We start from the raw sequence: 15,066 nt of genomic DNA, 5'->3' as shown, positions 1-15,066 counted from the left end.
TTACAGTAGTCAACACACTGCCACTACTATGTTGAAATTTAGCATTGTAAGGTGTCGGTGTTATGAGTTTCAGTATTTTGAACTTTAGGTTATATGGTCTCGCTCAAATGAAAGTTATGTCATATGAAGTAGACCAGGGAGGACATATGTATGGCTCCCAAATATGCAACAGAATCTAAAAGATTTAGGAATTTTGCATAGATACTTTTATACCCCAAGCAGACTGCAAAGAATTTTTCCTTGGGTATATAGCAAATGTTGGAGGTATAATGGGGAAGAAGGAGGTGCCTGGGAGTATGTGTTCTTAGAAGGTAATGATTTTACAAAGTGTAAAAAATTCCCTACAGAGTACTCTGTCAGAAATACCGAGTGAGCAAATGAGTGTAACTAAGGAATTATTTATTATTATTATTATTATTATTATTATTATTATTATTATTATTATTATTTTGAGCTAGGATACAGGATCTAAGTTGTCTAGACATAGTAAGGCCTTGTTAAGTTTAAGTCTGGTGGCTAAAAAGTAATTACTAGAAAATGGAAATCAAATTTAAACTAACTATACTTGAAGTAGTGAATAGTAGAGATAAAAGGACATGAAGTGGGTCTTAAGTAAAAGATAGGAGTAAATTACATAGAAAAAAATAGAAATTGTGGGAACAATACATGCAGAAACAAGTTTCGGTGGAGGAAGGAGGTTTAAGAAAAGACAGGAATTTGAACAATTTATGTAAAGTTACTTTGACTGTGGTATATAACAATATATGTAAAATATGTATTGTACAACATTTGTAAATGTTAACTTGTTAATATGGTTTGATTACTTTTATATAAATGTAAGTTTGCCTCTGTCCTAAGTGATAATTCAATAAAGATGCTAAACAAGGTTAATTGCTTACACCTCTAGACAGCTTGTATCTATGGAAACTTGTCACAGTTGACAGCTAACAACTTTGCAGATTCATAAAGGATTCTTTGTTAATTTCCCTCAAAACAGAACAGAATGTACAACTGCCTTCAGCTGCAGACTTCTTGACTTCCACTGAACATTTGCTAAAGGATAAAAGCAAGCTAATATCACTGCATATGCAAGAATCTTAGCACTTTCATGGCATTCATCATTTGACTTATTTTTCAAGCCTACTTGCTTATAGAAAACACTTGTTTCTAGATTAAATCAAACACGTTGCAATTTTACACCTCACCCCACCCCATTAACCCAAGATTACAGTACATTAACTTAAACTTGCTTTTGCCCAGACTTTCTGCTCTTTTTACTTTGTATATCTTATAGTACATAAAACTAAGTATTGTTTACTTTAATATCTTTATCACAAACAACAGTCACAGAAAAGGCTCACCCTCACCCTCATACCCACATTTTGAAACACCCCTAGCTACATACTGCACAAAACTGCATGCAGTTTATATCATGAAATGTTTTATACAATACTGTTAAGAACAAAAATTGTTTTACATACAATTACTTTTTTCCCTTTTAATGTGAATCTAAACATTAATGACATAAAGAGGGGGTATGTGCTGTACAGTCCACTCACTAGTTTAACAAAGTCAACAAAAGTCCAATATTTCTCAGTCACTTTTTTCTTGCAAAGCCCTATTTCACACTTATTCACTAATTTCTATGTTTCTGACCTTCTTCCTGTTCTTCTCCATTTTCCAACACCAAACAGTGGTTCAAATCCAGGGTACTCTTGATTCTTTTTTCTGTGTCTCAAGCATTTTTCTTTGGAACATTGGAAAAAGTTTCAAAGTTTCTGTGAACTTTATTGTTAAACGAATGGGAAGCAGAGTTCCCTTCTGTTTGTTGGCTCACTTTTTGTTAGATAAACTTTTGTATTTCCTGCTTACACTTTTCTGCATCAGAAACATCTTTCATCCTCTAGGAAAATATCCTGAAAACAGCTGGATTAAATCTCACACCTGCCTCTCAATATTCCCTGATTCCCGGGAAGGTCATCTTCTCTTCTACCTGGTTTGCAGTGAATAATTTTCCACAAACAATCTGCTGTCTCTAGTTTCTAATGATTTCCCCTTCTACACTTTTTGTCAGGATCAACTCTCTCTCTGCTGGTATGAGTGCATTTTTACTAATACAGGTATTTTCTGCTTTCTCATGGCCAGGTTTGAAGCATACATTCAATGTGTCTTGACAGTTAACAAACCCTGCTGTGAAATACTACTACATTTATTTTTTTGTGCATTCATACAATTAATAGTCTTTTCCTTCCAGTTTTCCTGATACAGCAGAAAATGTCAGGTTTTCTTTTTCGTGCCCTATCTTCCAACACAACCATTTTTTGAAACAACTCTTCTTGAAAAGTCACATACTCAGCCATCCTTTTCTTCATTTCAGCCTTTTATATATATATATATATATATATATATATATATATATATATATATAAATTTTTTTTATACAGTTTTATTAGTTCATCTGAATAGCTAGTCAAAGTTTCTTCTAGTTCCAGCCTTTTGTTATTGAGTTGATATACTCCGTCACTGTTTCATTTATTTTAATCTGATTCCATTTTCATTTAATTTATTTTTTGTCTAAAATCTCTTGTACCAAAACTGAAGCTTGGACTGCTTTTTGTTTAACATCTGCAGGATTCTTCCCAGTCATTGGTTTCTCTTTTAGCTGATTTTTTTCAGGTTCTTTAAATTGTTTTTACTAGCCAGTAACTGAATTTTATTCGAGCTGGCATAATTACTAGTTCTTATTTCTCACTTTCTTTTTTCACATTGGGAGAGCACAAATTAAGCTGTTGATAAGTGTGCAACCATCTTGGAACACTCTCCTTGTGCTTGTCATTAACTTCCTTCCAGGCTCTAACCTGCTACTTTTAGTTGGTGTGAGAGTTGTAAAAAGCTTGGCACCAAGACTGCTGCTTTTGTCCATGTTCTTCTCAAGCTTCCAAAGGCCTGGGCACAGTCCCTTAAGTATTGGAAGCTAGACAGGGTATAATCTATATAGCCTAGGGTACTGCAGCAGTGATCATTTCAGCTTAAGCTGTTATGGAAAGTTTACCTACACATCTGTAGATGTTCTTCGTGTTTCACTGTTGCAGTCATCCCACTTGGGTTATCCTGCCAGGGATAGTCCTCAGTCGGCCCAAATACCAGAGGCTTAGCATTTCTGCATCGGTTGCTTTCGTTCCAGGACTGACATCAGGCCGTCAGTGGTATAAAATCAGGCAATTCGCACAACTGCCGGTCGGCCTCTACCTGAGTTTCGTCTCTGAATTGAAGTTGAAGTCTTCTAAAGCTGATTACCCCGTTGGGGATTCTTTTTTCTTGCTCTAACCTATGTCAGAAAAAGTTAACAATTGTCTCGCTTGGGAAAGCAAATACCACACCAAGACTTCATTCTTACTGAGTCACCTATTTAGGCCCAGACCCCCCCTCGCTGTCGCTTTTGTGCTTTGTTCAACGCCAGAACTTATACATCGTCAGGCCCTTATAGTAGCTAAATATTTTCACTCTCAATTTCCGTATTCTGAAATGGCTTCGGTAAGCCATTGAACAAAGACAATTTGTTTGGCACTAAGGCAGAAGAGGTCTTAAAAAAGATGGAAGAAAAAGCTAAATCTGTGCAGACAGTTAAAGACGTCTTACAGGTCCATCCTCCGAGGTTCAGTAGGCATTACCCCTCCAAACACTGGTTCTTTCCAGCCCCTTCCAGGCCAGCAAAGACAAGACCTAGTGGAAGCAGACCCCCCCAGACAGCAGTCCCAGGGAATGCAGAGATCTAAGCAATGGAGTCCTCCACTTCAAAAACAGGGAGTGCTAAGCCCTACCCCCTTATGGAAAGAACTCACATTGACTTTACACCTCCACCCCTTACCTCTGCCCACCTGCTTGTGCCTCATGCATAAATTTGGGCCTCCATTACCAACGACCAATGGGTTCTCAACATAGTGTCCCAGGGATACAAATTTTGTTTCCACACTCTGCCAACCCCAAAAGGGTTCCCAGATCTTCTTCCAAACCAGTGGGCAGAGGCCAAAAAACAGGTAAATTCCCTGCTCTCCATGAGGGCAATACAGCCTTTTCCTGCAGATCAGATAGGCCAAGGTTTCTATTTCAGACTTTTCCTGGTACCCAGAAAAGAGGGCAGCTGGCACCCAATCCTTGCTCTATCAATTCTTCACACCTTCTTAGTGATACCAAAATTCAAAATGCTCACTGTCCAGCAGCTTCTTCTTATGCTTTCTAAGGATGCTTGGTTGGCCACCCTAGACCTAAAAGAGGCCTACCTACACATCCCAGTCAGGGATTCTTTCAGGAAATATCTACGTTTCAGGGCAGGATCTATGCACTTTCAGTTCTCTGCACTTCCCTTTGGCTTATCCACCTCGCCCAGAGTTTTTACAAAATGCCTGGCTCCAGCCATTGCATTTTGCAGGCAAAGAAATATTCAGATTTACCCCTACTTAGATGACTGCCTGATTCAGGCAGACAGTCAGGAAAAGCTCTTACAGCACCTGATCTTTGTAAAAGATGGGTATACTATAAACAAAAAGAAATCCAAACTAGTCCCCACTCAAAAAATTGTATTCCTGGGAGCAAGCCTGGACACAGCCTCCCACATGGCATTCCTTACTCCAGAAAAACAAGCCTACCTGACAGGTTACTTCTCTCAACTATCCATCAAAACCCAGTTATCTGCAAGGAAAATCCTTCAAGCTCTAGGGTTCATGGCATCCTACATTCTACTCATTCCATATGCCAGACTGCATATGAGGAAACTACAGTGGTACCTAAAAAGCCTTTGGTGTCAACACTCTCAGGACCTGGCAACTATCATACCTATAATACCCTGTCTAAGGAAAGATTTTCTTTGCTGGGCTGCAGCATGCAACCACAACAAGGGTCTTCCCTTCTCACAACCCCACGCTGCCCAGACCCTAACCACAGACACATCGGATTATGCCTGGGGTGCACACCTGGACAACAGGTGCATTCAGGGCCATTGGAGCCAAAATCAAATACATCTTTAAATCAACCAAAAAGAGTTACTAGCTGTCCAGTACACTCTGACAGCTTTCAGACCCCTACTCTCCCTGGGGCCTCTAGGGATCAAAACAGACAACACCACAGTGATGTGGTATATCGACAAACAGGGAGGAACTCACTCTTATCCTGTCTGCAGGCTTGCCATGACCCTTTGGCACATGGCTTCAGCCATGCAAATTCACCTGCTAGCACAATTCCTGCCAGGCTCCCAAAACTCACTGGCAGACAACTTAAGCAGAAACCTGCTAGACCCACACGAGTGGCAGCTAGACCACAGAACCTTCAACCTTGTAACCCAGAAATGGGGCAACCCAAAGGTGGATCCTCCCACAATAATTACCAGCTCTGCAAATTCTGCACCAGGGATCCTCACAGCAAGGCCTGGAAAGCGGATGCTCTATCCTTCCAATGGGTAAACCTCTTGATCTATGCATTTCCCTCTCTACCTCTAATTTCAAGGGTACTGCTCAAAATAAGGGAGGAAAAACCAAGGGCAATCTTGATTGTCCAAGACTGGCCATGCCAGCACTGGTACCCACTGCTGTGCAGCCTGTCACCCCTGCCACCATGGCACCTACCTCAGATCCCAACACTCCTGACCCAGACGAATGGAGAATTCATGCATCCACAATTGCAGACCCTGAACCTGTCAGCCTGGCTTATTCCCTGACTTCTCCTCCAGCTGCCAGCCTAAGCAAACAAGTCCTGGATGTTATACTTGAGGCCAGATGCCCAGCACTAGGAAATCCTATACTGACAAGTGGAAAAGGTATAGCATCGGGATCCATGCTAAAGGAGCTGAAACAGCACAGCCCTCCCTACCACTCATCCTGGATTACCTAGCAGACCAGGGCCTTTCCTTCTCTTCTATTAAAATTCATGCCTCTGTCATCTCTACTCATTACAGCACAGAGCCACCTTTCTTCTCTCACCTTCTCATCAAACAGTTCCTAAGAGGGGCTAACAATTTAAGGCCACCCAGAAGAGCTCCTACCCCAGCTTGGGACCTTAACTTTGTGTTGGAAAAACTTACACTACCCCCCCCCCTTAAGCCAGCAGCTTCAGCAGAGTTAAAATTCCTCTCTTGGAAAACAGCCTTGCTTCTGGCCATCACTTCAGCTAGAAGAGTTTCAGAGCTACAAGCTCTCATGGCTATAGAGCCCTTCATCATTTTCCATGCTAACAGGGCCTCTCTCAGGACTAACCCAACTTTCATGCCTAAAGTGGTGTCCAGTGTGGCTCTCAACCAATCAGTTAATTTGCCTACATTTTCCCTAGCCCACAAAACAAGGGGGAAAGGATTCTGCATTCTCTAGATGTGCACAGACAGCTCAGATTCTACCTGGATAGGACTAAATCTTTTAGGAAAACTGACCAATTGCTAGTCAGCTTTGCAGCAGGAGCAGAGGGCAAGGCCATATCCAAACAAACAATCTCCAGATGGATAACACACTGCATCCATTTCTGCTACAAACACCATGGGAAACCACCCCCTAAGGGGGTCAAAACGCATTCCACCAGGGCAACCTCCACCTCTGCAGCTTTTCTCAGAGGGGTCCCTACCAGGGACATCCTGGAGGCTGCAACATGGACTTCTGTTCGTGTCTTCACCAAGCATTACCACCTATCTATCTTCTCCAAATCCAGGGCAGGCTTTGCAACTGCAGTCTTGCAGGGCATCCTAGCCACACCCCAGTCTTCTTGACTTTTCTTCAGCTTTGGGAATCAACCCAAGTGTGATGACTGCAACAGGGAAACACGAAGAACATAGTACAATTGTGTACACTTACCATAAATGTAGATGTTTGAGTGTATTCACTGTTGCAGTCCTGGTTTCCCACCCTCCATCCCCCTTTTTTCTGTCTTTCTCTCTCCCTCTTCCTCACTCCTTACAGGGAAATTTTGGTATTTACTTTCTACTGGTGGTGTTCTTCCACCATAACCTAGCACCCTTTTTATGGACTCCTAACATTTGGGGCAAGACAAACTGATGTAATGGCGTCTGCTGCCTGATTTTATACCACTGACGACCTGACGTCAATCTTGGAGCGAGAGCAACCGACACAGAAATACTAAGCCTCTAGTATTCAGGCTGACTGAGGGCTACCCCTGGCAGGATAACCCAAGTGTGATGACTGCAACAGTGAATACACTCGAAGATCTACATTTATGGTAAGTGTACACAACTGTACTTTTATTTTCTTCAGAGTTTTCTTAGTAGATCCCCCAGTCTGCCCATTCTTCAAGTGTCTTAATTATTTAGGAAAATATTTGCAATTTTCACTAGTTATTGTAGTTGAAGAGCCTTTCCAATATTCTTTGCAAGACAATTGATGGACTGGCTGGTTCCACTAACCCAGAATTAATGTTTTAGAGGTTACACAGGCAGTGTTGTAGATTTTTGTTGTTCTTTAGTCAGATTGTTATGGGTTTGTAAGAGAACTTGTTCTTCAAATTGATGTACATTGAACCATAATGTAGACGTTATTACAGTCTGACTTTGTAGCCACTACTGTTGACTATTGAGACAGTCTCACTGGCAATGTATCCAAGTACATGTATCTCTATAGTTCTGCCAGCAGTTAGCAGTAAAATATATTCTAATTTTAGGGTTCTTTTGTTTGAGACCAGTAAGCCGTATAGGAATAATTAATATTTTTAGGAGACCTGATTTTTTTATATATAACTATTGTCTGTTTTGTTGCTTGTATACTAGACTTTTTAATGTTTTCTCCTCCCATTCTTGTGCTTCCACAATTTACTTTGTGTTTTCTTTGTTAAACATGTCAGACATGTTCTCTTAAAGTAACTTTTTTAGTATCTCCCATATATTAATTCAGCATCTATTTTAAAACTGTGCAGATAATATTTTCTGATATATTCTTTTACTCACGTTATATCTTACTGATTCATTTTTCTATGTGCTAATTACATGCCTTGGACTACTAGGACAATAGTACTTTCTTTTAAAGGGCAGACCTTAATAGACTGCAGAATTTGACCAAGGGTTTTCTATACTAGCATGAGGGTAGTTACACTGGTATGAATGCCCAGTTTAATGAATATTTGTTGAAGATCTGACATTGTGACTGGGTAATGCTGCTATCCTGTGTCATAACGGCGTCCTACAGATCCTATGAGAGTGAGATTATGCATTTATATGAATAACATTGAATTGGAGTGCCTGACTCAACTGCTTTTTTTATCTTTTTATTTCAGTACCTAGCAGAACACGTGGATGCATTTCAGTCTTCTTCTGGCTTTGATGCAACAATCACTAAATTTGACAGTAATTTCTCCACACATCTGCTGGACCTCTTGGACAAACTAAGCATTTACAGCACCAATGATTGTGAACACAGTATGATCAGTATAATCTACAGGTATGTTGTATTTCAGGTGTGCCTATCAAGAAACATTGAACTAGATGCAGTATGTCAGCAGGAAGTCATGAGGCCTTGTCTACAGTAAATGTGTTGCTTCACAGCTAAAGATGTAAGCCACAAGGTCACCAGTCAAATGTCTTTCATCACCTAAATGTGAAGCAAAATATTTAAGCAGTAAACCATTACAAGGCATGAAATCACTTTTTTGTACATATGGGATGTGATTTGGTCTTGTTGCTGAAACAACATAAATGGACATCTCCTATCCATGGATAGAGTTCATTTATTTGACCATCAGTATGTTGAAGTCTGTTAGGTGCTTTATGTGGAAGCCTCTCCCAAAAAAAAAAACTGGTGTTGGGGATCATATCCTGCAACTTGTCTAAAATAGCCAACTCCAACGTCATCAAACTTGCAAGCAAGAACAGACATACATTTGGTAAACTAATGTTTACACATCTAATTTAAGACTAAACGCCTTTAAAAAGTTAAAAAAAGCATAGGATGCTCTTAATAAAGAAGAAAAATGCTCTAAAATCAAATAAATTATGACCAGAAAAATAATTCTTTGTCCCTCAATCATTTGATGTAACAGTATGTCTAATTTTCCTGCAAAAATAATATAATCTCCAGAACCCACTTTGTTGAGTACCAAGTTGAGTGTGTTATCACCAGTCATGTTTCATAACATTTTTGTTTTCATAGAGTCCTGCATTCAGGGACAAGTCAGGTGCCTATACTGGTGAGTACTACTGTAATGTCATGCACTACCTAAATAAGCACACGACTCCAGAGCTCAGTTATTTTTGTGTCTCTCACAGTTCCAGTCTAACTCACTACCATCATTAGTAATGTCCTTTGTTCACATTCCTAAATGCTTGTGCAATTGTCAAATTATTATCCATGACTTGCACTATTACTGCCTCAGTGTCTTGGAGTGGAAAACAAATTTGACAGCTGCCTCATCTGCCAGAGGTTTAGTCTGGCTACTCAGAAGAGAAGTATGGGGACTCTTTTAGCTTCAAAATGAAAATAGTGCATGAATAGGTGGAAAACAAAATCACTCAAAAAAACAATACCACCACAGCAGGCTCAGCAACCAAGAAATAAAATGGATAAGAAAGGCAAGGACTTGGCTTAGCATAAAAAAATGTTTAATCACTCTCGTCAACCACTGATTTTATCAGGAAAAAAAACATCTAAAAAAAACAGAACACATTTAAATACACACGTCAATTAGCAGCTAATAAACATCAATTACCAATAAGTAACACCCTACTCTTGAATTAAAGAACACAGTACGTAACATTTAAATACAAGTAAACAGCCTATTAAAATGTATGTAAAAGCATGTATATAGTGAAAACACATCATTTTTGAATTTTACGCCTCCTACCATTAAGAAAACATTTAATATTGATAGAATCATTTAGACCTGGGTAAATATCTGCTCCCATTCTTATCTGCCACAAAGTCTCTTCTCTTTGTTCGACCTGATTTCTGTAGTCTCCCTTTCTCAAGTCTTTGGGAAATTGCTCAAATATGGCAAACCTAAATTTTTTTAAATCACATTTTAACTTATGTCTAAAAATGGCATTGTTACTGTCATGATTCTTTATAGCATACAGATGTTCTCTCGTACGTTTGTGTAAACTTCTCACAGTCAAACCTATATAAAAACTATCACATTCAGAACAAACACTGATATAAACTATGCTTTCGGTGTTGGTCATAAACTCCTGTAATAGATATGATAGCATCCAAATGATGTAGATTTTAAAAAGTCTCTTTCAAAATGTACCTGCAAATCGAACAATGCCCACATTGGTACATAGGTTCATAGGTTTATACTAGGCTATCTGCCCTAAGGCATTTATAAGCCTAGCCCAAAGTTTTGTGGCTTATGCCACCCCTTATATGAAAAAATACTGTGCCCATTAGTTTGTTGTGCCTCTGTCCAGCAGTGACACAGAGATGATTCCCGGGGTAAACCTACGATCTCCCATCCACAGGTCAAGATTTCTCTTGAACAGAGCCAGCGAGGTGCTCTGCCTCACATGGACCGGGATTTTATTCCACAGCATAGGGAGTCTCTGAGTGATAAATCTATCCCTGCAGCACGTCCTATTTATATCCATGCTAAGGTTTAAGTCGCTTGCTCTAGTGGTTTTGGTGAATTTGGATTTTTTGAGGTGGAGCATGTCCATTAATTCCGGGTTGGACATGGCCTTGTATGTCAGGCACATGTCACCTCTGAGCAGACGGTATGCGACTGAATAGAGCTGGAGTTTCTTCAATCTGGCAGCATATGACAGATTTTGGAGTCCCTTTATCCTTTTGGTGAGGAACTTTTGGGGTCTCTCCAATTGCTGCAGATGTCGGGTGAGATACATCCCGAATGGGGCATTGTACTCGATCATTGGTCTGATAAGTGAAGAGTACAGGGGAACAATGACCTCACTAGATCTGGATGTGAATCCCTTCATGATCAGGTGGGCAATGTAGAAGATCTTTCTAACCACTTTAGCAATGTGAGTGTCAAAAGAAAGGCCACTGTCAACCTGGGTCCCCAGGTCCCTGATAACCTCTTCTGTGCTTAGTGGATTGCCACCTATATGGTAGCTTGGGGTTACCTTGTTTTTCCCGAAGGGTATGACTATACCCTGATTTTATTAGAAATACTTTTCAAATTCAAAACTTTGGTATTATCATTTTGCAACATCGTTTTAATATTAAAATGGCTACTGTAAAGAAGCCTAGGCCTATCAACAACCACTTTAAACAATTCTGCATTCCCATGGAAAATTTTCCAATTTCTCATAATAATATTACGTATATCAAAATGATCCACAGTCCTGTCTAGACAGAAATTGGTAGACTGTTCATTAGTCAGGTCAGCATTGTTAGACTTAATCAGGGGTTTTATAAGGATAGGTGGAAAATCCACAGCTCTCCTAGATCTTATTTCATCAGCTGTTTTATTTAAGAACTGTAAATTATAGCCCCTTTCAAGAAACAAGGAAGTTATAAAATGTATTTCTTGTTCAAGAGTCATATCAATCAAAGTCATCCTCGAGGTCCTGATGAACTGGCCCTTATGAATATTCTTTTTAATAAACAGAGGATGATTACTGGAAAAATGAAGATAGTTGTAAAAAAAGTATGTTTTCTATAAATTTCACTATCAAATATAAGTAAATAATTGTTCCAAGATATTATCACATCTGGAAAATTAACTTGGGTGCCAGAATCTCCCAGAGTAAACTTTAAAAACTCTGACCCTTCATTCAGTAAACTTAAAAACTCCGTAATCTTGGATATATCTCCTTCAGTTATAAAAATCATATCATCCACATATCTATAATAAAATTTTATACCAAAACACTGTAACAAGGGGGCTAATATTGCATGTTCCCACCATCCTAAGACCACATTGGCATATGCAGGAGTGGCAGGGGAGCCCATCGTCACCCCCTGACCTGCCTAAAAACCCTATTGACAAACAAGAAATAATTGATGTTATGTGATCCTATCTCGCCTACATTCTGACTGATGGGTTCGGAGCCGATCCCTCGGCTCCGACTCGGCACGCTTATGCCAAAGAGCGAAGTCTCTTATTGGCTGAGCTTACTATATCCCAGGATGCACCACTACCAGTCCCCCAGATCTCGTTTGCCGCTAACTAGCGAAGACGTGGTCTCGAGCTGGCTGAGCTGAGTAGTATTTTTACTTACTTTTTTCTGTCAGAAAATTGCTTTTCCTGTCATAAAAAGCTGTTTTAACGGCTACTCTGTGCTTTGTGTAGTGATTGAAGTTTTTTTTGTGAAAATTTGTAGTGTGATTGGGCGTTGGTTCTGATTTCAGGCCTCCTTCATCTGTAGGGCCTTTCCCGGTCAGTTAACCCCACTCAAACCTTTGGGATTTCAGATCCCCTTGAGTTTTTTCTTGTTCGGATTGTTAAACCGGCAGTTGTAAGCTGATTTTTGTAGAGTCAGTTAAGTAAAGTTAGGATTGTGTGTTCTTGCTGTCAGAGAATTACTGCATTTTTGGTCATAATGTCTCAAAATCCTAGGCCTTCGGGCTTCAAAAAATGCACCAAATGTAATTTTAAAATGTCAATCACAGATGACCACTCTCTCTGTGTTTATTGTTTGGGTGCAAAACATTTACAAGAGTCATGCAGCGTGTGTCACGCTTTTTCCTCGAGGGTCCTCCAGGAGAGGAAAAATAAACTCATCCTTAAAGGCTTAATAAAACCCTCTTTTGAAGAAGCTTTGGCATCCTCTCCTTCTCCAGCTAAAAGAAAAGGCGGCTCCGACCAGTCCGTCGGATCCGCCGCCAAAAGACATAGGCAGGCTTCTCCTTCGGCTCCAAGGACTTGGAGCCGAGGCGAACGGTCTGCCTCGATGCCACCAGTCTCGACTCCTCTGGCTTCGAGCCGATGGCTGGGGCATCGAGGCAGGTCACCGTTGGCTCCACTGGTCTCGGAGCCGACAAGGGTTGCCCGCTCAGACACTTCCTCCTCGGCGCCAAGTCCTCCTCGGCACCGATGGAAACTAGTGTGGTATTCCTTCGGCGCCGATAGTCATCGAGTCGCCGAGCCGGTCCCCCAGCCCTTTGGGGCCGTTGGAGAGGCCATCTCGAACCCGTTCAGTATCCTCTAAGTCTTGAGGATGTCGGATTCGGATATAGACAGGGTGCTCCAAAGACTGTTCCAGTCCCCAGTCTTTCAAAATTTGTTTCGGCTCCGACCCAGTTGGCTTCGGAGCCGATAGCCCATGCCCATCCTATTGCTATTCCTCCTCCGACCGCCGGCTCCGTCGGAGCAGGTGTTGTTGGAGCCGGTGGAGATCTTAGGGTCGGCTCCGACCCTTACTCCAACCCGGGCCTTCGGGTCCGAGTTTGGTACACGGACTTCTTCGGCTGGACCCGGGGGTGATGTTTCGGGACCTATGCTTTCGGTTCCGAGCCTCCCTCTCGGTGCTTCGGCTGCGGGACTTCCGTCTACTATCGTGGCTCCGGGGGCCGGACACTCCCAGGATTCTGGGGGTCCGGCTTTCAGAGCTATGAGGAGTGCTTTGGCCAAGTCTTCGGCCATCTCTCCAGCTTTACCGGCACCTTCCCTGGGCGTGGAGACTGGGTCTTTGGCAGTTCCCCTGTCCGTAGGCAGCGGAGCCCCTGGGCCTGAGGTTACCCCCATTGGGGGTTCCCCTCCTCCTGAGGGTTCTTCGGAGTTGTCTTCGGAGGAACCCCCAAGGAAGAGATCGTGCAAGAGGAAGCACGTGGACTCCCCCGAGTCTATTACATCGGACACTGATTTTGATGATGCGGAGGGGTCCCCGAAGTCGTCCTCGGATGATGTCTCATTTGCAGACATCTTAGAGATCCTCAAACAACGAGGCTGGATATCCAAACCCCCTCTGCTGATGAGTCAGTGCTCCTCAAGGCCTTTGGGGCTCAGCCCTCCGCCTCCTGGGTGTCTCCGCCCTTCGACGAGCTCCTGGATTTAGTTTGTCGAAGGCGTGGGAACATCCAGATACCGTGGAACCAGTCCTTCTCGTCCTAATAAATTTTTGTCTGCCCCACCGAGAAGGAGTTCCTCACTAAAGGCGTGGCTGTAGATGCCATGGTGGTGGCATCTGCTACACAACAGGACGTGGCAGAGGCTTCAACGTCCGTCCATCCTCCTAATAAGGAGTCTAGGAGCATGGACAGGTGGAAGCGCACCCTGACTTCAGCGGCCTTTACTTTAAGGTCTCTGAATTATTTGGCACATTTTACTAGGCTTCAGAGGGATCTGGTCAAGGAGCTGTCAGATTCCCTCTCGGGTAACCTGCCTGAGCAGCTAGCCCAGTCGGTTAGCTCTCAGTTGGCTATCCTTACGTCAATTTCTAACTCGTCCATGAGGCTCATTTCCTATGCGGCCGAAGGGGCGGGTAGAGCGGCAGGCACAGGCGTGGCTCTACGGAGACAAGCCTGGCTCTGCTTGTGTCAGTTTGCGGAGGCCTTCAAGTCTTCCTTCGCCGACGCTCCCTTTGATGGGTCCTCTTTGTTTGGACCTAAGGTTAAGGACACACTTACCCGCTGTGAGCAAGAGGGAAAAACTTTATCTGCCGTAGGTGCCCATTATTCCACTCCCTTTCGGCCTTATCCCAAGGCTAAAGGAGGGGGGAAGATGTGGTTCCGTAAATCACGTAAGTTTTTTCCTCAACAGCAGGAAGATTCCCCTTCCAGAGGCAGAGGACGGGGAAATTTTTCTGGGAGACGCCGTCCCAGAGGCAGCAGAGGGCCCCGCAATTCTGGAGACCGCGAGTCCTTTCGTGGCTCTTCAGCCTCCCACACATCATGAGGGATTGCCCGGCTGTGCTGCTCCGGAGCCAGTCGGGTGCCGTTTTGCCAAGCACCTAAAAGCCTGGGAGTCAATCACTCAGGACAGATGGGTGCCGGATCATTGCCGGAGGTTACACCATCCCATTCACATGTTCACCCCCACCGTCCAAAAAATCCCGGACCCACCACCCAGTCAAAGGGAAATTGCAGCCGCAGAAGCTTTAAAGCTGCTAGAAAAGGAGTCGTCCAACCGGTCCCCACAGACCAGATCGGATCCGAAATTACTCCAGGTTCTTTTAGTGCCAAAAGA

General features: G+C 42.4%; 1 protein-coding gene across 2 annotated transcripts in view; it reads left to right on the top strand.

The window, feature by feature from the left end:
- TUBGCP2 (tubulin gamma complex associated protein 2) overlaps positions 1–15,066 on the top strand; it is a 1,158,397-nt gene that overhangs the window by 993,494 nt on the left and 149,837 nt on the right. For both annotated transcript variants that reach the window (XM_044056780.1, XM_044056781.1), the window contains exon 17: positions 8,260–8,423. In XM_044056780.1, coding sequence (XP_043912715.1) covers positions 8,260–8,423 — 164 coding nt within the window. The remainder of the gene's footprint in view (positions 1–8,259; positions 8,424–15,066) is intronic.

The sequence above is a fragment of the Protopterus annectens genome, chromosome 14.part0, assembly GCF_019279795.1.
Source record: "Protopterus annectens isolate FY-2018-M chromosome 14.part0, PAN1.0, whole genome shotgun sequence".
Classification (NCBI taxonomy): Eukaryota; Metazoa; Chordata; order Ceratodontiformes; family Protopteridae; genus Protopterus; species Protopterus annectens.
This window is presented reverse-complemented; position numbering and strand designations above follow the sequence as displayed.